Source organism: Pteropus medius, unplaced genomic scaffold (assembly GCF_902729225.1).
Source record: "Pteropus medius unplaced genomic scaffold, Ma_sr-lr_union100, whole genome shotgun sequence".
Taxonomy (NCBI): domain Eukaryota; kingdom Metazoa; phylum Chordata; class Mammalia; order Chiroptera; family Pteropodidae; genus Pteropus; species Pteropus medius.
In genome coordinates, this window is record NW_024354886.1 from 1,757,074 (window position 1) to 1,780,315 (window position 23,242).

Consider the following 23,242-nt stretch of genomic DNA (forward strand, 5'->3'; position numbering starts at 1 on the left):
AAAATGTTCCTTGCAACACTGTTGTATGGTAGTGTTTTCTTTTGTTTTGTTTTGCTTCCTGTATTTAGGCTTAAGACACAATACCAAGCAAACCATCTCTACTTTGGCACTCTGTCTCTTTAAAAAGAAAAAAAAACCAAAGAGAAGACAAACTGGCAATTTCAGAATGCGAACAGGGTCTAAGAGTATTCTGGTGTTTTTCAGAAATCTAATCCTCTTAAGGACACACAGGATAAAAGTACTTTATTATTCCCTGCTCTAGGTCTCAGTTCTTCATACAGGAATAGACTCTCTGAGGGTATCTTCGCCTTCAATAATATATATCAGTGACCTATCTGTTCACACAGAGGTAAGCTTCAGCACTTGGCCTGAACTTCATTGTTTTCAAAACAATTATTTTTAAAGAGCTTTTACAAAGTTTCCTCTATTATTAAAAATCATGAAGTTATAAGATTCACTCCCTTAGAGATAACTGTAATTAAACGGGCTTATCTACCAAACATGAAAGAATTGGCTTAGTGTCTCTCAAGCATATTTATAAAGTGATTTTTCTTCATCCAGTAAAATGAGCTCTAACTACTTTCTTGTACACAAATATTATAGGATAAAATATAATTCTTATATTAAAAACCACTATAATCCACAAACTGGAAATGTAACCATTGGCTTACAAAGAAATAGTTGATGGGCTCGCTTATCCGGCGATAGAGTTGCCTCACCCAAAGTATTTTTCCTGCTACTGGGGGCATGTTACGAGCCAGAGGGGGGTCATCTTTTTGAGAATGATAAAGCTGCAATTAAAAGTCTGGTATTAATGTCTGAAATTCAATACAATGGAAAAGAGAAAAAATATAAAGCTGTATCTGTACTGATGTTTCACCTTTATTCCTATGTCTTATACCAGGGAGGTAGACAGTAAATACATAAAATATACTTCAGAGGTTCAGAAACTATGATGTTTACAATATATGACACTTAATCATCTCTTAACCCTTCTTTCCTATTACATGTATATTTTTTCTGCCTTTTATCCCAAATTTTAAGGAGGTATTCAAAAGAGGGAGCACATTGCTACATTATATTTGTTACAATAATCTATACACAAAAGTATTAACTTAAACAGACTTCCCTATGCATGCATAAATGCTGTTGCACAAAGAGTTCTTAAGAGCACAGGGATGTAAATCTGGCTGATCAGTGACATACACTGTCAGCACCTTCCCATATAGAGAGGGGAGCATCAGAGGGACTTAGCAGTGAGGGGATTGCTTCTGAAAAGCTTGACACAGGATAATGATGAAAATGCTCTTGGAATACATTTCTTTTTGTACTAAAGTATCATTCTATTTATAAACGTGATGCTTGCCTTCTTAATAGCTTCAAGTTCAGCCACATAACACTGAAGAATACGTTCAATTGTGTGATTTATTTCTGATTGAAGACAGGGAATGTTCAACTTTTGGAATCTGAAAGTAATTGAAGGTGAATAAAAAGTAAATGAGAAACATACTTAAGAATTGCTGCAATCCTAAAAATCCACTCATTTACTCATTTGACAAATATTTATATCAGACTTCATACAATTCCTAGGATACAGTGATAAACAAGACAAGTGTGGTTCTAGCCCTCTTGGGGCCTACAGTTACCTTATGGAAAAGGGAGATATTGGTCAAGAGTTATATAAATAATTATTTAAATTACAGGGGTACCAGAAATACATATAATGGGAACCCAGCCAAAATTGGGGAGTCAAGAAAGACTTCCCTGAGAAAGTGACATTTAAACTGAGATTGAAAAGATGAATGGGGAGCTCACATAGCAAAGATGGAGGGGAGCACAGTGACTACCTCTCTGCCAACATTAATGCTCCCGTGGTTCCAAATAGCCATAATAATAATAATTCTGTCAGCCAAATATCACTTTCACTTAGAGACTAAGTGCTACACAAGAAGTACTAGAACCAGAACGTTCTAATAATAAAGTGAAGTAATACCAGCATACTATAGGGTTAAAAAAAAAGGCAGAGGTAGAAAAAGAAATCACCAAGAAAACAGTACCTGCCATCTGTCTATACAGTATTGTCACTCATCAAAATCATTTTGTCTGTTTTGACTCTTATGATGGCGTTATAAGGTAAGGTCTCACTGGTATTACCCATTATTAGAGAGACATGGAACCATAGCAATGTGGGTCCATGCCCAAATCTACTACCTCTCAGGACAGAGTTCCCAAAAGGTCCCCAATATGAGTCATGAGCCCTCCCTGAGTTTATCCCCCAAATCTAGTTTTCTTTCCCTTTAGGGGAGCACAGTTGTGAGGAATAGAGGGAAAGGAAGCTGCAGGAGCTCTCAGGAGAAAAAATGGAAAGTTTGGAGATCTGCTACTCTTAGAAATCCCTGTAGTATGCAGAATTAAACATTATTTGCTCCCTCTCCAATAACAACTATGAAATTAACCTCGACCATATTACACAGCTAGGATGAAAACATGTAAAATATTTTGTTTTCTTACTGAAAGACTTTCTGGATCGAGATGTCAGAAACATGGCAGAGTGAGAGATGTCCCTGGATCTCTCCCCTTGAAATAACAATAAGCTGAACATCTAAAACTCAATAAAAAACACCCGGATTGCACGCCAGTACATCTGAGCATGGGATCTGTGCATAAAGAGGTACCACAGGTCAGAACCCCAGGAGTCTGGCAGTAGTAGCCTGAGAGAAACAAAAAGCTGCCTCTCGCAGCCGGAGCTGCCTGCAGGAGGAGAGGGAGGAGAGAAGGTGCAGTGGGTTCTCTGAACAGCCTGCCTGGGAGAGCTGTGAGCTCCATGCAGCAGCAGTGCCCAGGGATCACAGCAGAAATAAAGACCTTTCCAGACATAAAAATTAAGGAAATTCTCCACTACAAGGCCTGCATTATAGGAAATACTGAAAGGGGTCAGCTCAGCTAAAACAAAATGACAATATGCATATATATATATATATATATATATATATATATATATATATATATACACACATATGTATATATATACATATATATATACACACACGCATATATGTGTGTATATATATATGCGTATATATGTATATACGCATATATATATATATGAGTAAGGCGACTAGCAGGCAGATAGAAGCAGAGAAGTGCAACCCTGCCGAAGAACAGGGTGTGATAAACTTAAACAATATGAAGAGATTTGCTATAGCAAGATAGTAATGAACGTTCAGCATACATAGGGACAAATTGAGACAACAATGACTAAAAAGGGTAGGAATAAAAGATCCAAATTTGTAAACGGGAATGGAAATAAGGCACATGCAGAAGAAAATGGACTACTATACATATATACATAACTATCCTTAACATATTTGTAATGGTAACCACACGCCAAAGATTCAGAATTGAAGTATACAACATAAAAAATAAGAACCAGAGGCACAACCCACAAAACCAACCAATATAAAATAATAATAATTTAAAAAAACAGAAACGCAAGGACAAAGAAGCAATGGAAACACTGAGCTACCAGAAAGCAAAACATAAAATGATTATAGTAAAACCTCATATTTCAATAATCACCCTAAATGTAAATGGACTGAACTCATCAATAAAACGGCACAGAGTTGCAGAATGGATCATAAAACAAAACCCAACCATATGCTACCTCCAGGAGACACGTCTCAATTCCAAAGACAAATATAGACTCGAAGTGAAAGGGTGGAAAATGATATTTCGAGTAAATGGCATTCAGAGAAAAGCAAGAGTAGTGGTACTAATATTGGACAAAATAGACTTCAAAATAAGAAAGAAAGATACTGAGGGACACTTCATAATGATAAAGGAAATCATCAACGAAGAAGACATAACACTTATTAATATCTATGCTCCATTCAAGGAGCCTCAAAATATATATAATAATTACAAACAAAATTGAAAGGAGAAACAAACCAAAACACTATCGTAGTAGGGGACCTAAATACCCCAGGAAGAACCACAAAAACATGGAGATTAAACAATATACTACTGAAGAATAACTGGGTCAGAGAAGGAATAAAAAGAGAGCTCAAGTGATCCACAGAAAAGAATGATAATGATAGTACAACATATCAAAACTTTAGGGACATGGGAAAAGCAGTCATAAGATGAAAGTTCATATCATTACAGGCCTATCTCAAAAACAAGAACAAGTCCAAATAACAACCTAACGCTTCATCTTAAAAACTAGAAGAGGAAGAACAAACTAAGCCTAAAGTCAGCAGTAGGAAAGAAATAATCAAAATTAGAACAGAATTTTAAATGAAATTGAAAACAAAAACTTAAAAAAAAAAAAGAAATGCAACAAAGATCTGGTTCTTTGAGAAGATTAATAAAATTGGCAAACCCTTGGCTAGACTCACTAAAGAAGGAAGAGAAAGGACACAAACAAAATCAGGGAAGAAAGAGGAGAATTATGACAGACATCGCAGAAATACAAAGGATCATACAAGAATACTATGAAAAAGTATATAACACCAAATTTAATAACCTAGAAGAAATGGACAAGTACTTAGAAAGATATGACATTCCTAGACTGAATCAAGAACTGGAAAATCAAAACAGATTGATGAGCAGTATGGAAATTGAAACAATCATCAAAAACCTACTAAAAAGTAAAAGTCCAGGACCAGGTGGCTTCACCAGTGAATTCTACCAAACATTCAAAGAAGATTGAATATCTATTCTCCTCAAACTCTTCCAAAAAATCAAAGAGGAGGCAATACTTCCGAACTTATTTTATGAGGCCAATATTACCCTGATACCAAAACCTTGAAAAGATAACACAAAAGGAAACTACAGACCAACATCTCTCATGAACACAGATGCGAAAATCCTAAATAAGATACTAACGAACTGAATACAGCAACATATTAAAAAGATTATACGCCACAATCAAGTGGCCTTCATCCCAGGGGCACAGGTAGGTTCAACATACGCAAATTGATTGATGTGATACATCACATAAACAAATTATAATATAAGAATCATATGATCACATCAATAGATGCAAAAAAAGCCTTCGACAAGATACAACAACCATTTATGATCAAAACACTTAACAAAATTGGTATAGAAGGAAAGTATCTTAACATAATAAAGGCCAAATATAACAAATCCTCACCGACATTGTACTTAATGGTGAAAAACTAAAAACCTTTCCTCTAAGGAACAAGACATGGCTGACCACTATCGTCACTGTTATTCAATATAACATTGGAGGTCCTAGTGAGTGCAATCAGGCAAGAGACAAATATAAAAGGCATCCAAGAAGGAAACAAAGAAGTCAAACTGTCACTATTTGAGGATGACATGATTCTCTATATAGAAAACCCTAAAGACTCCACAAGAACACTTCTAGAAACAATAAGCAAATACAGTAAAGTTTCTGGATACAAAATCAATGTTCAAAAATCCATAGCGTTCCTATACTCTAAAAACGAAGCATCAGAAAATGTGGAAAAATAATTCCTTTTGTAAATGCAACATAAATACCTAGGAATAAATCTAATGAAACATACGAAGGACCTATATAAGGAAAACTATTAGAACCTATTAGAAGAAATCAAAGATACAAAGAAATGGAAAGATATTCCGTGTTCTTGGATTAGAAGAATCAACATAGTTAAAATGACCATAATACCTAAAGCATTATACAGTTTCAATGCAATCCCCATCAAAATCCCATCAGCATTGGAGGAGAAAAAAATGGCGTAGGTGATAGAGGCTCTCTTCATCCCTCTGGCAACCAAATCGAAGTTGTGACAGAAACAAGGAGCAGTAGCAAAGAAAAATCGCCTGGGATCTGGATGAACAAGCCATACAACTAGGGAGAAGTCTAAGAAAGCGCTCTACAATGGCAGAAGGTAGGATGGAGCGATGACGCGGGACAATCTGGTCCCAAGTGGCTGAGTGAGATGGAGACTGCCGCAGCGGCAGCAAAAGCCTCTTAAAGGGGCCACATCCACGAGCGGATTTTCGCAGTGAGGACCTGCTCACTCTGAGCACCAGTGCCCCATCGGCTGCACGCACGGGGCACGAGGGACTTACAGAGAGATATTGTCAGAATGAGGGTCAAGGCAAGACTTGCTTGATACAGAAGTGCCGGAGGTATTCATTGTTCCCTGTTGAGCCCTCGCCCCTCCCAGTGTGCTGGACACAGTGCCGCCATTGCACAGACATTTTCAAACTGAATAACAGAGGTCACTCCGCCCAGAGGATTCCCTGAAACCCCGCCTCCCCCAACCCGGGCCCCACCCAAGCCACATCCATGTGTATCCTCAGAGAATCAGGTGCACCTAGACTCACAGTGGAGGTAGCTGGCCTCGGTTTCTGGTGTGGCCTTTTGAGGTAAAAGGTGTCAAATATGTGGTGACATTAAAGAATTAATGATAAATTAATTTTTTAAAAAGTAACTGAAAAAAAGGTTAGATTCGGCCCAATTTACATTATGTAAACTACCTTATTTCAAATAAATATAAAAGTTAAAAAAAAAGACTTTCCGTTACCAAAAATAATGCAATAAAAATATATATATTTCAGTTTTACCAGTCTATTTAATGGTAATTGAAAGATTAATTTATATGAGTTGTAAAGTTTACCTAGGAGAGATTTCGAAGACTATCTTATTTGAAACTGTATTTTCAGATATAAAGTTTCCCAGCTAGAAAGTATACTACTGCCTAATGAATCATAAATACCTTTGAAGCAACTGAAGAGCCTGCTGAGAAGATAAGATCTTTCCAAAAGTACTGTTCATAAATGCCTGTATTTGTATCTAAAATAAAATATTAATATTTAAGTGATATTTTGCATTAAGAAAGAGATTGGTTTTGTTTAACAACATTTAACAATTTTCTTACAGAATCAAAACAGCCTTCAACACACCTACCACCTAAGCATCTAGAACTGAACTGTCCAGGACAGTGGCCGCTGGCTACATGTGGCTACTGAGCACTTGAAATGTCAACTACTTGGAAGTGAAATATGCTGCAAGTATAAAATACACACTTGATCTCAAAGATGTAGAACCAAAAAAAAGGAATGTAAAATATCTCAATGATTCTCATACTGATGACATGTCAAAATGATAATATTTTGAATATGTTGGGATAAATAAATTATATTAATAAAATTAATTTCATCTGCTTCTTTTAACTATTATTCATATGGCTACTAGAAAAATTTAAATTACATATGTGGTTTGCATTCACTGTTTGTTATTTATTGGATATTATTGACCTAGAGAATTTATGAAAGATATGAATGTCCCTTACCAAGAATATTGCTTTGGTATATTTAGAATTTCTAAGCATATTGGTAGAGCAATGATGCTATAGACACCCAGGATCAACAAGTGTCATTTTCCACACCACTGCTCTCAGAAAACTTTTTGCCATGCTAAGGAGAAACAATAAGAAGAAAATATTCTTCTGAGATACCCACCATCTCAAGCAGTGAACTCTAAACTCCCAGTACCCAACCAATAGGATGGAAGTACTCTTTGCAAATTACTTTCACTTACAGATTACATTGTTATGGTCTATTAATCTATACCATATCCACTACTCTAGCATTGGGAAAGCAAAAAAAGTTACAACACTGACACCTCTTTTAAAATATTAAAAAGTTCATATGGTCTTTAAAAATACTGAAAGCTAAAATTTATATCTAAGACCACAATAAAGCCTTTACAGCATATAATCTTTATTAAGCAATCATAAAAATCATCTGAGGGAGATTTGAGTGGTAAACTTTGGGTGGTAAACACACAATGAAACATACAGATGATGTATTATAAGACTGTACACTTGAAACCTACACATTCTTATTAACCAATGTCACCCCAATAAATTTAACTTTAAAATATTTTAAGCAATAAATTTTTTTTAACAATCCACAAATTCTCATTGCCATAAAGACATAACTTGCAAATCCTTTTAGAAGCAAACTTTATCTTGCACAAATAGTCAAACACTAAAAGCAATAACTAAAATATATCTTAATATCAGAGCCTAATGTTCAAAAACTAAAAGGAAATCTATGCCAAAAAGAAAAGGTATTGTGGGTAGAATTTTATGATCTTTCTTATTCATATTGTCCAGATTACATGTAATATAGTTTTTAAAGAATCTTGAAAGACTAAATGAGAAATTTTTTTTTTTCCTCACCTTCATAGCAAAAATTTCAGACTCGGAAAGTAGACAGGGTATATTCTTGTCCCTCCCTGTGTCCCCAGGATCTAGTGCAGCAAAGAGGAGGCCCTTTCATGGGGCTAAACCTGGGTTTACAGGAGCTTACGGTAAGAAAGTAACTGAAGTTACATAAACCCAAAAAGTGAGAGAGAAATATATTACAGTCTCACCAGACATACTTTTTAACCACCCTTCATTCCTCTGGTGCCCCTTAAGCTAGGACAAACAGGACGAGGGCCTCTTCAGAGCTCTCCTCTAAGTTGCAGAGAAAATGTGGCCATAAAGTGCAGGGCCAAATGGAGAGTGACTCACCTTCCTAATCTGTCCTCAAACCTTTTCACACTTAAAACAAAGAACAAGGATGACAAATTTTCCCTCAGACTGAAAAATGACATGGGTTCCCTGTCACAACAAAAACTGAATACAAACATTAATGTAAATTAAAAATGAACCCTAGCTACGACAATCTTTAGGCTTCTGGTTATTCACTGACGTCTTTTATTGAATATGCTTATTTTTCATTTTTTTAAGAGGTGAAAAATATTTTGTGAACTAGTTAAAAATTATTCACACTAGCAAATGTTTTTGATCAATTTGCAACAATAACATAATAAATAGTAAATATGTAAATTCCAGTGTTATTTATTACATTTCAGCTTTACTAAGGTAAAAGTATGTATAATTACTTACCTCTAAAGTACTGATTTTTGACATGAACTCTAAGAAATCTGTGTCAAATTCTGTCCTTCTTGGATCCAGAATGTCATATTGCTTTTTCTTAACCCCTTGATATATATTTTTGAATTTTATTGCCATTATATCTATTCCCTCTATGGTAGAATTACTCAAGGCTGAATATGTTTGCACAACGGTTATCATATCTGTAATCTTAAAAAGAGAATTGTTATTTTATTTTAAAAATGAGATATTAGCACCCTTCCCTGGTATAAGCTCTTAATGATCATGGATTTAAAAAAAAACAAAAAACAAAAAAGAAACAATAAACAGGCTCTAGAATCATTTAGCTAAAACCAATCAGAAGAGATAAAATAGAAGACAAATCGCTGTCTCTAATCAGTACTACTCTTAAACTATTTAAGTCAGATGATGTTCCAGCATATCTAGAGAGAGTTTATAACCTCTCTCAGATTTGATCACTTTCTCTTTCAAGAGGAGAGGGAAAAAAAGAATTTAAGGAAAAGTCCTTGCACATGTCTAAATAGCTTCATCCTTTTATTCTAGAGAATTTTCTGAATATCATTTCACTGGATCACTGGATTCAAAAGCTTTACCGTTCTTCTTGGCTCTCCCTTCACTATAGTTCTGACATGTAACACTAGCAGAAATCTACATATTTTCTCTTTCCCCTGAACTCAGGTAAAGGTAAGCCCCAAGAATGACTGCAGTCAATTCTGACCCCTAAAGAGCCCTGAGAAATCCTCAAAATGGATTTTATTGCAGAAATGGCTGCCTCCATCTGAATGTATCAATACCATTCGCTTCACCAAAAAAACCCTTTCATGTTCACAGGCTACTTAGTTTCTTAATTTTCATCAGCCATCTCCCATTTTAATTCCTGCTTTGGAGAACAATGCACAGAGTGCTCCAGGGTAGGCACATCTGTCCAATGGCCATCAGAAAATAAACCTGTTTTCAGAGGAGTCCTCCAAATACTACACACCATGAAGACAACACTACTGGTCTTGATTACATTTCAGCTTTACTAAAGCATAAGTGCATATAAATTACTGGTCTTTCTACAGAAGAATCAGCAGAATTCACGTCAAGTCCCTGTGCATGTCAACCCAGAAAAACCATCTTCTGAGCAACCATCACTCTTATGCCACTATTTCCGTACACTTCCAAAAACCATGTCATCCTAGAAGCCAGTCAAAACCTTGAGGAAATATAGACCACCAGGAATTTATAGCATGCTGTATATGTTCTATATAACATGAGAAATAGCTGAGCCTCCTACTACTACATACACTGCACTCACCTTAAAAACAAAAACAAACTTAAAAAAATGAACTGAAGAACTACCCACTTGTTCTGTTATCCTAACCTGCTAAGACTCTGCCCTTTATCCCCTACCCTACCACCTGCTCCAACAGCCAGAGACTGTGACAAAATTCTTGACACTAATATGTCCTCTATTTTGTCCATGGGTGGATGAAGGGTCATCAAGAAGCAAAGAAAGCAGTCGATCTCAAATTTAGCCCGTGCATCCTCCATACCCATACCATATGGCAGCATTATAAAAGCCAGTCATGGTAATCAACCATAATCACGCTCCTGCTTGTTTGCCCTGGCCTTGGCTTTTTCACCAGCTCTCTCTTTGGCAACTTTTAAATCCCCAGTATAGAAAATCAATTTATCATCCCTTTTCTGCTCACCGATCTTGTCACCCTTTCCAGTTCTCAACTTGTTATGATTCCCTAATTTCTATGTCACCATGAGTAAAGACCCTATCCCACCTACTAGCTCTAGTTCTTTAAATATCCCCCCAGCTTCCCACCCCTTCCCTTCTCACCACTAACATTCAAGGTAAGAAGAAAACAGAACTAAACTCTGGGAAATACCTGTATTCACCAAAATTTCCATGGAAGGAAGAGGAAGAAATAGAAAAGAAAAGTGTACATACTTAATTCTGGTTCTTTAGCACAGACTAACACTCAATGTACCTCAAGTCTCCACCCACCATAGAAGAGTGCATTTTGGTCACCCTAAGCTGACACACTAGAACCTCCTTCACTTATTCATCAAAGATCCCCAACATTCCACCTAAATCTGAGGTTTCGTCTCTCCAACCCCAATCTCAATCATCTGTCCTTTGACTTTGCCTCTTGGTCATCCTGACATCTGAATCTTACCTTACCCAAATAGGCTTTAACTTAGCTTGTCCTTCTGACTCCACTCTTCACCATTTAAGAGTTCACTGGGGTACCCTCACAGTGACCCCTACAGTGCCCCACTCATCAGGGAAAGCCCATTCAGGTGTCTTAGTAACCATCTCTAGGGTATTACACACAATCATGGCCATACTTCAGGGTACATTTTACAGCCCATTCTTTAAAAGCCCAGACACTAATATCTATCAATCACATCTGGGAGAGATGCCAGTGAGCCAAGGGATTCTTACTGCAGGAGAGCTGGGATAACACACAATTAGAGTGGACTTCCATACAGCCTCTATGGGTTGCTGCATTAGCTCTGGTTGCTGAGCTCTTGTGTCATGAGGTTCTTAAGACTAAAGGCAGGGTTTCTCCAGAGGTGGGGTAGGAGGAGTAGCTAATGCAGTTAGCCATGACTGCCCACTCCTTCTAGCATCAGGAATGCTTGGACTGCTGCATCACAAATGGATGCTCGTGATGCCCTGTATTAGACCTGCCACAATAAAGATCTTTACTGCTAGTGGGCTAACCACTAAGGTCCAGCCCTGAAACTCTAGCAAATAAAACTGTACCAAAGTTGGCAAGGGTTTTGGCTCCTGGAAAAATTAAGGGTAACTAGGACCCACACCTCCAGGTTTATGCTCTAGTGGATTCATAAACATTCAGCATCTTTGTGGAATGAGTCCTAACCAATAAGACCAATTTATTACTTTGACACAAGCTATAATCCTTCTAATTGGCCCACAAGAAATCTCTATTGTTCACAAAACAGTCCCATACAATGTTTTCCTAGATATGGCACCAAAAGTATAAGTAACAAAAGAAAATCTTGATATATCAGACTGCATCAAAATTAAAAACTATCATATTTTCAAGGACACCATTAAGAAAGCAAAAAGATAACCCACAGAATGGGAGGAAATATTTGCAAATCATATATGATAGTGGACTTACACCCAGAATATATAAAGAACTTTTACAACTCAATAATAAAAATACAAATAACTAAATATAAAATGTGCAAAGGACTTAAACAGAAATTTCTCCAAAGAAGAACTACAATGGACAATAAGCACTTGAATAGATATTCAATGTCATTAGTCATCAGGGAAAAGCAAATCAAAACCACAGTGAGATACTACTTCATATCTACTAGGATGGCTACATTCAAAAAGACAGATAATAACAAGTGTTGACAAGGATGTGGAAAAATTGGAACCCTCATAAATTGCTTATGAGAATGTGAAATGATGCAACTACTTTGAAAAACAGTTGAGCAGTTCTTCAAAAAGTTAAACACGGACTTGTCACATGACCCAGCAATTCCGCTCCTATGCATCTACTCCAGAGTAATGATAACATATGTCCACCCAACAACACGTACACAAACGTTATAGCAGCATTATTCATAATAGCCAAAAAGTGGAAAGAACCTAAATGTCCACAAACTAATGACTAGATAAGTAAAATGTGATATCATACATAAAATACTATTCAACAAGAAAAAAGAATGCTACAACATAGATAAACCTTGAATATTATACCAAGTGAAAGAAGTCAGTCACAAAAGAACACATATTACAGGATTCCATTTATATGAAATGTCCAGAATAGGTAAATCTATAGAACAGAAAAATTAGTGGTTGCTTAGGGCTTGGTAGAGGGGAGAATGGGGCGTGAATGCTAATGGGTAGAGGGTTTCTTTTAGTGGGAACGAAAATATTCTAAAATTAGATTGTAGTAATAGTTGCATAACCCTTTGAATGTATTAGAAAATGTTGACCTGTACACTTTAAATGGGTAAATTGTATGGTATGTGAATTATAGCTTAATAAAGCTATTAAACAAATGAAGAAACAGCCCCATATAAGTATGTATAAAAGACTCCACTCAGTAACTTGGTTCTCTTCATCGCCCATACTTTCTTATCCTGGCTGTGTCAGGGGGTTACCAATGAAAAATAAAATGCCATTTAACCTATGTAATGCCCTCAGCAACTTCCAACAAATGATGAACAGGATCCTAAATACCGCCAGAACCTAAGGAGCTGACTGTGACGGAGTAGGGGGGTGGTCCCGAAATGATATCTTTATAGACTTTCAAAGGCTGACTCCAAGAAGCCTCTGGTATGGGCTGCCCTATATTCCCTGAAAAAAATATCATACCTCCCCAGTCAGTCTTAAATGAATCAAAGGGACAGAAGTTTCTAATCCATGTTTGCCCAGCAAAGTCATCACCCACAAATGTCTGTGTATACACCCTATATACTGGCCTAGAAAGAGAAGGTGCCCATACATCCAGATATGATACAACTACCTGGTTCTGCCAGGTATTGTAGATATTTAATCTCACACTTTTTCTCAGCCTAATACAATGATTAAGAGCAGAGGCTTTTAAATTCAAGCTCCACGAGTGAAGGTAGAATTGAGGTCTTCAGAGAGGTGAAAGTTTGCAATAGCTGTTGTCTGACTGGCAGAAGGTAGTCATCAGGAATAAAAAAATAAGTTATAATAAAATGCAGTGGGTAACATCGAATGAGTCATATCAATAGTGAGATGAGATCTGGAACAATAACTCTTAACAATGCTACGTAAAGTACTAAATCACCAGAAAGGTGTGGTTGAGGGTGGGTCCTACAACTGCACAATGCTTACCTTCTCCAGCCTTTTGCAGAAAGCTTCAAATTTTCCAAATATATACATTTCTGAGACCTCAAAAGATTTTTCCCCTGAGGATTCTAAAATCTGTTTCCTTGTTTTGTGAAAAGATGTCTGATACTCTTTGAATAGAAAAATGCAATCCTGTGCGGGAAAAAAAGTTAAAAGAAGAGGGAAAAAGAGAGGTGAAACATTTGTTCAGGAGTCAAAAACTCAAAAATTCTATCCTCACACAGAGCTGGTCACGTCAGTCCCTCAACAAGGACTGCCATATTAATATGGAAACCCAAGTTCTCTGCCTACATGTTGAAAGGCCTGTAAAAATAATTTTTTTTAATTTACATGATATTTGCATCTTCTCCATTCTATCTTCCCTTAACTTTTATCCATATCAAAGTATGACATACATTATTCTACATTTTCATGACTAATTAAACTCCCAGGAGGCCAGCATCATCTACCAATTCTATCTCTTATCAATTATCTATTTAGCTGGCATTTGTCTTTTAATAAACATATAAAACACTAATGCTCTGCAATACTAAATTATCATCCAAACATTTCTCCATAAGGAAATTATAAAGTCTTTGATGAGCACATTACTGAAATCCTAATACTGACTACAGCCATACCACTGGCCAGTTCGATTAGGCTAGTGAACCTATTGGAAATAAAAAATAGGACATGTTTACTAAGGTCCAGCAGGAATTCACTAGCATACCAAGCTAACATTTCCTAAAAAAAAAAAAAAAAAAAAATCATTTCAATAAACGTTAAACTTTTCAAAGCCACCAATAGACAGTCGAATCTTTATCATAATCCCATCTCTCTCGTTCTGAGTTTTCCCCATATAAGAATCTTTGTGATTACAACATAAATGAACCTTGAAAACATTATGCTAAGTGGTTGGCCCTACTTAGATAATCCAGAATAGTTCCCCATCTCAAGGTCAAGTGACTGGCACCTTAATTTCATCTGTAACCTTAATTCCCCCTTGTCATAACATATTCGTGGTACCAGGGATTAGCATGTGGATGTTTTGGGGGGACCATTATTTCTACCTATCATAGCCACTAAATCAAAATATCTAAATGGGACTCAGAAATCTATATTTTTAACAATTTTCCCAGGTAATTCCTATAAATATTCAGATTTGTGAATAACTGATCTCACATTTATTTCTAACTACAACACAATCCTCTTCTATCTCAATCTTTGAAACAACATTACTGCTCTCTTCAAGGTCCCTGATCATTTTTCACTTATTCAACAAAAGTTTATCAGTGCCTACTATGTTTTAGAAATTCCTTGCACTGCTAGGATTATAGATAAGATCCCTGCTCTCATGGGACACACCATCTAACTTTATAGTACCTTCCTCTTCACCAACCGATTTCTTCATGTTGGACAAAAGGTCTTGAAAAACAATTCTTCTCATTATTTCCTCCAGGTATCTTGAAAATTATTACTAAAAACTATACAATAAAAGTTTCTGAAAAAAATCAGATCTAATAAAAACCACATTAAACTAGAATTCAAAAAAACCAAGCTCCCATTTCTAATTCAGTCAGTAAATAGCTAGTGGCCTAAACGACATTTAAAAAATAAAAGACTAAATTGCTAAATTCTATATGAAGAGTTCTGGTTCTTGCCAACTAGTTAATTTGAGGGGAGTGATTTCTGACTCCCAACCCAAAAATTAAACTTGAAAAGACTAGAGAAGGAAACATAGAATTCCGCAAATAACAATAACACAACAACAGAAGTGAGAAACTGCTGAGAAGACAATGAGTTGTTTTGAATCTGGGGATAGGATGGGCAAGAGTGATTATAAAAACAAAGATAGAGAAATGTATAATATGATTATTGAATAAAGAGACATATTATATAAGATAAAGGTTAATAAGAGAATATTATCAATATTAAGCCAATAAATTATAAAATTTAGACAAACAGGAGAAATTCCTCGAAAATACAAATTTATCAAAACTGACCGAATAACAAATCCAAAGCATAGTCAAATAATTCATTTTTAAACTTAATCAATAATGTAATTGCAAAGTAATATAAGAGATTAATATTCAGAATATATAAAGAATGCCCACAACTCAACAACGACAAAAAAACAAACAAACAACCCAGTTCAAAAATAAGTAAAGGATATGAATAGACATTTTGTTAAAGAAGATGTACAAATGTCCAACAAGCATATGAAAAAATGTTCAACCATCATTAGCCATTAGGGAAATGTAAGTCAAAACCACAATGAGATACTACTTCACATTCATTAGGATAACTGTAATCTCTCCTCCCCACCAAAATGGAAAATAACAAGCTTTGGCAAGGATGTAGAGAAACTGGCACCCCCCTACATTGCTGGTGGGATTGCAAAATGGTGCAGCCACTGTGGAAAATGGTTTGGTGCTTCTTCAAAAAGTTTAACACAAAATTACAACATGGTCCAGCAATTCCACTTCAAGGTATATACTCAAAAGAATTGGAAGTAGAGCATCAAACAGGTAACTTTACACCAATGTTCATAGCAGCATTATTCATAAGGGCTAAAAGGTAGTAACAATCCAGATCTCTATCAACAGACGAATAGAGAAACAAAATGTGGTATATCTATACAATAAAATGTTAATTACTCAGCCATAAAAAGGAATGAAATTCTGACACATGCTACAACACAGATGAACCTGGAAAACATCATGCTAGGTGAAATAAACCCGACACAAAAGGACAGACACTATATGATTCCACTTAAATGAAGTACATAGAGTAGGCAAATTCATAGAAACATAAAGTAGAATACAGGTGCTACCAGGAGTGGGTAAAGGAGAGATTGGGCAGTTATTTGTTTAATGAGTACAGAGTTTCAGTTTGGGATGATGAAGAAGTTCTGGAAATGGATAGCAGTGATGGTTGCACAATATTGTGAATGTACTTAATGCCATTGAACCATACACTTAAAAATAGCTAAAATGGTAAATTTTATGTTATGTATATCTTACCATGATTTAAAATTTTTAATTATTAAAAAAAGGAAACAATAATTGAAAAGTCTTCCCACAAAGAACACATCAAGCCCAGATGACTTAATGGATGGGTTCTATCAGACTTTTTTGTACAGTATTTTCAGTTTTTTTTGTTTTTATTTTAATTTTGATTGAGGTAACACTGACTTACAATGTTATGTTTCAGGTGTATAATATTATAATTCAACATCTGTACACACTACACCATGTTCACCACCAAAGGTCTAGTTTCCATCCATCCCCATACATTTAACCCCCTTTACCCATTTCGATTACCTCCTAGTTCCTTCCCTTCTGTTAATCACCACTCTGTTATCTGCATCTATGGTTTGTTTTTGTTCAGTTTTGTTTGTTTTGTTGTTGAGGTCTTTTTTATATTCCATAAGTGAAATCCTACAATATTTGTCTTTCTCCATTTGACTTATTTCACTTAAATAATACCCTCAAGATCCAACCGTGTTGTCACAAATGGCAAGATTTCACCTTTTTTTATGGCTGAAAAGTATTACATTGCATATATGGCAGATCTTCTTTAACCATTCATCCATTGATGAACTCTTAGGCTATTCTGATATCTTGACCATCGTAAATAATGCTGCTATGAACACTGGAGTACTATATCTTTTCGAATTAGTCTCTTTGTGTTCTTCAAATAAATATTCAGAGGTGGAATAGCTGGATCATATGGAAGTACGATTCTTAAAATTTTGAGTAACCTCTATACTATTTTCCACAGTGGCTGTACCAATTTATAATTCTACCAACAGTGTACGAGTGTTCCCTTTCCTCTGCATCTTCTCCAATACTTGTTATTTCTTGCCTTTTTTATAATAGCCATTCTAACAGGTGTGAGGTGATATCTCATTGTGATTTGGGAAGTGACATCAGCATCATGGCAGTGTGAGAAGACCCCAAGTCTCGCTCCTTTAAGTTACAACAAGTTGGAAATCTATAATTCAACAAGGATTCTCTGCTCAACACAAACGTGTCTGAGAGATCCATGCACTGCGACAGCTAAAGGTGGGCATATGGGAGCCCAGAATGGGAAGGAGGATGGAAGGAAGGACAGAGGCATGATTCCATTGCTTACCAAAGCCCCAGCCCACGTGATAGCAGGGTAGAGGTTCAGCCCCCACTGGGCAGACCAAAGGGGCAGAGGCAGCAATCCAGCCTGAGTAGCAGATAAATACTGAAGCTGAGCCCAGGGTCTAGGGTAGAGAAGCAGGTAAAAAGGGTGGCAATGGTCAACAAGCCACCATCACCACTGTGGGAATCTGCATCCCACCCCCACCCTCCTGTGGCATGCCCGGCATTACAACCCTCACTCAGCAGATCCTGAAAGGGTAAAAGCAACATTCTAGCCTAAGTGTTTTGTACTCATTGTAGTTAGACCCATGGATCCGCTTACCCTCATCCAGCCTCCCCCACCCATCATGGCAGAGCCTGGTAGAGGCAGCTGAGACACCACAGAAAGAGCAAGGTAGCTGATGGCACCTGCAAGAAAGCGGTGCCAAGAACACAAAGGCCAGGAGATCCATAGTCTGCCACATCCTACCACAAACATGGTGCCCTAAGGTCTAGGCAACTGGGTCATAAAAGATGACACCCACCTCCTCCAAGAATAGGAGGCACTTTCCACAAACAAGGCGACACTGCCCCACAGAAATCGGAAAATCCCAGTAGTGCAAGTAAAAGAAAACAAAAACTTGTGCTATCACACCACCTACTGGAAGACAAAAGAAATACCGCTACTTATCAACTTGCTAAACAGTTAAAAGAGACAGTACTTTAAAAAAATATTTGATTCTCCTCAAATGCCCAGGCAGAGAAATAATACATCAAGTACCATGAATAACCAAGATAACAAAGCAGTTCAGAAAGAAAATTTTAAATCTCCAGAAAATAAACTTAAAGACATGGAAGACTGTGATTTAAATGACAGAGAATTCAAGGTTGCAGTTCTAAAAAAACTCAAAAGAGATACAAGAAAACTCAGAAAGGCAATTCAATGGGCTCAGAAATAAAATTAACAAACAAAAAGAATATTTCACCAAAGAGACCGAAACAATAAAAAAGAACCAAACAGAAATTCTGGAGCTGAAGAATGAATTAGTGAGCTTAAGAAATAGAGCAGGCCAGATGGAGGAAAAAATTAAATGACATTGACAATAGAAATCTAAAAATGACTCAAGTGGAAGAAGAGAGAAAATTGAGGGTAAAAAAAAAAATGAAAGAACTCTGTAAGAACTATTTGATACCATTAGAAAAAGTAATATAAGAATAATAGGTATACCATAAGGAGAGAGGGAGAAGGGAAGAGTGAGCCTTTTTAAACAAATAAGTACTGAGAATTTCCCAAACCTATGGAAAGAGCTGGATGACCAAATCCGAGAAGCTAACAGAACACCTATTATCTCAATGCAACCTTCTCCAAGGTTGCATTATATGCATAGTATACTTATATATAGTGTATATATATATATATATATATACACACACACACACACACTATACTATATATATGTGTATATATATACACATATATATATATATACACATATATATAGTATAGTAACTTAATACTATATATATACATATATATATATATAGTATAGTATACTTAATACTATATATACATATATATATAGTATAGTATACTTAATACTATATTAAGTTCTCAAAAATTAATGACAAAGAATTCTCAAGGAATCCAGGGAATATAAAATTGTAACCTGTAAAAGAAACTCCATTAGATTATCAACGGATCTTCAGCAGAAATCCTATAAGCTAGGAAAGAGTAATATCAAATATTTAAAATAATGAAAGAGAGAAATCACCAGCCAAGAATAAGATATCATATTGATTTCGATTTGTATTTCCCTAATAATTAGTGGCGCTGAACATCTTTTCAGGTACCTGTTGGCCATCTGTATATCTTTTTTGGAAAAAATATCTATTCAGACCCTCTACCCATTTTTAAATCAAGTTGTTTGTTTATTGTTGTTGAGTTGTATGAGTATCTGTATTTTGGATATAAACCCCTAATCAGATGTACAATTTGCAATATCTTTTCTCATTCAGTAGACTGTCTTTTCATTTTACTGATGGTTTCCTATGCTGTGCAGAAGCTTTTTAGTCTGATGTAACACATTTGTTTATTTTTGTGTTTGTTCCCTAATGTCAAGGAGCTCAGCACCTATGTTTTTTTCTATATGTTTTATGGTTTCGGGTCTTACATTTTGAATTAATTTTTGAGTAAGATGATGTAAGACACTGGTCTCATCTCATTCTTTTGCATGTGGCTGTCCAGTCTTCCCAACACCATTTTGAAGAGACTCTCCTGTCTCCATTGTATGTTTCTGGCTCTTTTGTTGTAAATTAGTTGTCCTTATATAGAGGGTTTTCTTTCTGGGTTCTCAGTTTTGCCCCATTGGTCTGTGTATCTATTCTTCTATCAATACCACACTGTTTTTATTACTATAGTTCTGTAGCATAGTTTGAAGCCTGGGAGGGTGATAATTCTGGCTTTATTTTTGTTTGTTTGTTTGTTTGTTTGTTTGTTTGTTTGTTTGTTTGTTTTCTCTCAGGATCATTTTGGTTATTCTGGGTCATTTGCAGTTCCATACATTTTAGAATTTTTTGTTCTATTTTTGTAAAAAAGTGCCATTGGGATTCTGATAGGGATTGCATTGAATCTGTAGATCGCTCTGGGTAATACAGACATTTTAACAATATTAATTCTTTCAATCCATAAGCACAAAATATCTTTCCATTTCTTTCTGCCTTCTTTAATTTCTTTCAACTATGTCTTATAGTTTTCATAGTACAGGTCTTTAATCTCCTTGGTAAAATTTATTCCTAGGTATTTTATCTTAAGTTTCATTTTTAAATGAACACACAACAAAGATCGTCATTAAGTCATTTTGTGTCTCTGCTTGAATTAGGCACTTTATCTTGAGCATCTTTCTTTGCTTTTACCATCTCAACAGGCTCCTTATTGTCATTTCAGGTAGTTCTTTTTGTCCTGTCACGCACTGCTTCTGCTATTTTTTCCCTCCTCTTTCAGGTAGGTGTATTTCAAACTTGTTCCAAAAGCTTCTGTTTTTCTGTTGTCCAAGAGGTGAAATCTATGCATGGACTTTCAAATGGTTCTGAAGGTGTTGCATTGTTGGCTTGAGGCATTATTCCATGTAGTGTGTCATATTTTTGATGAGGCTTGAGTTTTGGAGACTCTTTTCTTTGCCAATAACATCTTTGGCAGTTCTATTCACTCCAGTAGAAGAATGTGTGTTCATGTAATTGGTGATAACTTCCCATATTGAATTTATTCCAGCAAGGAAGACATTCACAGCTTTAATTAGTAAGTGCAGATGTATCCTCTTCTAACCAAGTTTTACTGCCTTTCCACCTTTGACAGTTGATTTCTCTGCATTCTTAGATGTTTGTCACATAAAGCCTTGCTTCCTCTTTCTTTTTCCTAATTTGCTCATTTATTTCTTCTGTTTTATCAGAGTGGTCATCCCTACTTCTTTTGTAGATCAAAATGTGTTTCATTTAAATATTGTAAGCAGGCTAGTTTGAGCAGATCTCAAAAGCTTTTTCACTTCATAATCATTTTAATCTGCTCCATCTTAGTATCAGAAAGATGATTCCAGGTCTTCTACAAATTTTGAAGTTTTTGCTGCCTTTCCTTTTTTTATTGAGATATAATTGACATATAAAATTATACTAGTTTTAAGTGTACAACACAATGATTTGATATTGCCTTCCCTTTTAATGGCTTTTTTTCTGAATATCTTCTCCTTTCTTTGTCAATAATGTTTGCCTAATTCCCTCTTCTTCTTTCTCCTTAGCTATCCAAGCAGTTTTCAATTCAGTATGGCTCTGCAAAGCTCAGTAATCAGCATATAAAGACAGCCAATAAACACTTCCAGGTGAAGCTTTCCTGGTGTAGTCATTTCTTTCAGACATAAAAAAAAAATCACTTTACTTTTCTACGAACTTTTCCAGAGAATAGAAAAGGGAGGAATACTTCCTTCCCCACCTCCACCCCTACTCATTCTGAGACCTTAGTGCCAAAAACACTGGCAAGGACAGTCTGAAAAAAGAAAATTACAGGCTATCTCCTTCATGAAGAGAGCTGCAAAAAATCCTAAACAAAATTGTAGCAAACTGAATTTGAGTTTTTAAAAAGAGATAAATATACCATGACCAAGATGAGTTTATCCAATGGATATTAGGATTCCTTCATTTTGGAAAACCTAAAAATGTCATCCATTACATTAACAGATTGAGGAGAAAACCTTATAAGCATCTCGAAAAATATGTGCAGAAAATTTTTTTCAAAATTTGTTCCAAAAGATTCTGTTATTCACAACAGCAAAATACATTACCTAGTACTAACACTAGGAATAAAATTACCTTACTCTAATCGACAATGTATTGAAAACCTATGAAAGCATCAGACTAAATAAGAAAATATTAAAAACATTTGCTTTCAAAAAAAAAGGTCAAAATCAGATGCCAAGAAGCATGGTGGATCTCTCCCCTTGAAACAACAGTAAGCTGAACATCTAAAACTCCACAAAAAACACCCAACCTGTATACCAGCATGACTGAGCATGGGATCTTCACCTAAGAACTACTACAGGTCAGAACCATGGAAGTTGAGCAGTAGAATGAGAGAAACAAAGAAGCTGCCTCTTGCAACTGGAGATCCCTGCAGGAAGAGGGGGAAGGGAAGAGGTATGGTGGTTTCCCTGAAGAGTACTGCCTGAGAGAGCTGTGAGCTCCACATATCGGCAGTGCTCAGGGATCAGAGCAGAAAGCAGAAAAGTGGGGACGGCAGAGAAGCAAAGCTAATTATTATCAGCTGCAGCTGCAGAATGCCAGGTTGAGCCACAGCCGCCATCCTCCAGCCCAGAGGGCACCTATCCCCATATCCTCCAAGACAACACCGTGGAGCACCAGGGGAATCTGAGAAAACGCTACTGAAACTGTTGCTAACACTGACAAGGACTGAGACTGAGGATAGCGAGTGTGATGGAATATCTATAAGGGAAATAAAAAGGCATTTTAAGACTTTATATAAAGCAGGGATCCAAGAGGATTAGAAGCCAAAAGAAAAATGCTTTCTTTGCAACAGGCTAAAAAAAGACATTTATATAATAAATCTTCTTTCTGGGGAAAAAAAAAAAAAAAAGCAGAATACACTTCCACTAATGCCCAGACAGAAATAGTCCATTAAACACCATGAACAACCAAGGTGATAAGGCAGCTCAGAAAAAAAGAGAAAAATCTCCATAAAATGAGCTTACATGAAAATATGTGACTTAAATGACAGAGAATTCCAGATGGTACTTCTGAAAAAACTCAGTGAGTTCCGAAATGAGTCATATCAACAATTTCAGAAATTGAAAAAACAA

General features: G+C 36.0%; 1 protein-coding gene and 1 pseudogene across 2 annotated transcripts in view; both read right to left on the reverse strand.

Annotated features, from left to right (window-relative positions):
- Positions 1-23,242, reverse strand: part of DNAH8 (dynein axonemal heavy chain 8) — a 310,080-nt gene that overhangs the window by 249,711 nt on the left and 37,127 nt on the right. For both annotated transcript variants that reach the window (XM_039856088.1, XM_039856089.1), the window contains 5 exons: positions 13,777-13,923; positions 8,919-9,116; positions 6,735-6,811; positions 1,367-1,466; positions 672-791 (listed from right to left, as the gene is read on the reverse strand). In XM_039856088.1, coding sequence (XP_039712022.1) covers positions 672-791; positions 1,367-1,466; positions 6,735-6,811; positions 8,919-9,116; positions 13,777-13,923 — 642 coding nt within the window. The remainder of the gene's footprint in view (positions 1-671; positions 792-1,366; positions 1,467-6,734; positions 6,812-8,918; positions 9,117-13,776; positions 13,924-23,242) is intronic.
- Positions 20,653-22,614, reverse strand: LOC120597542 (dnaJ homolog subfamily C member 2-like; annotated as a pseudogene).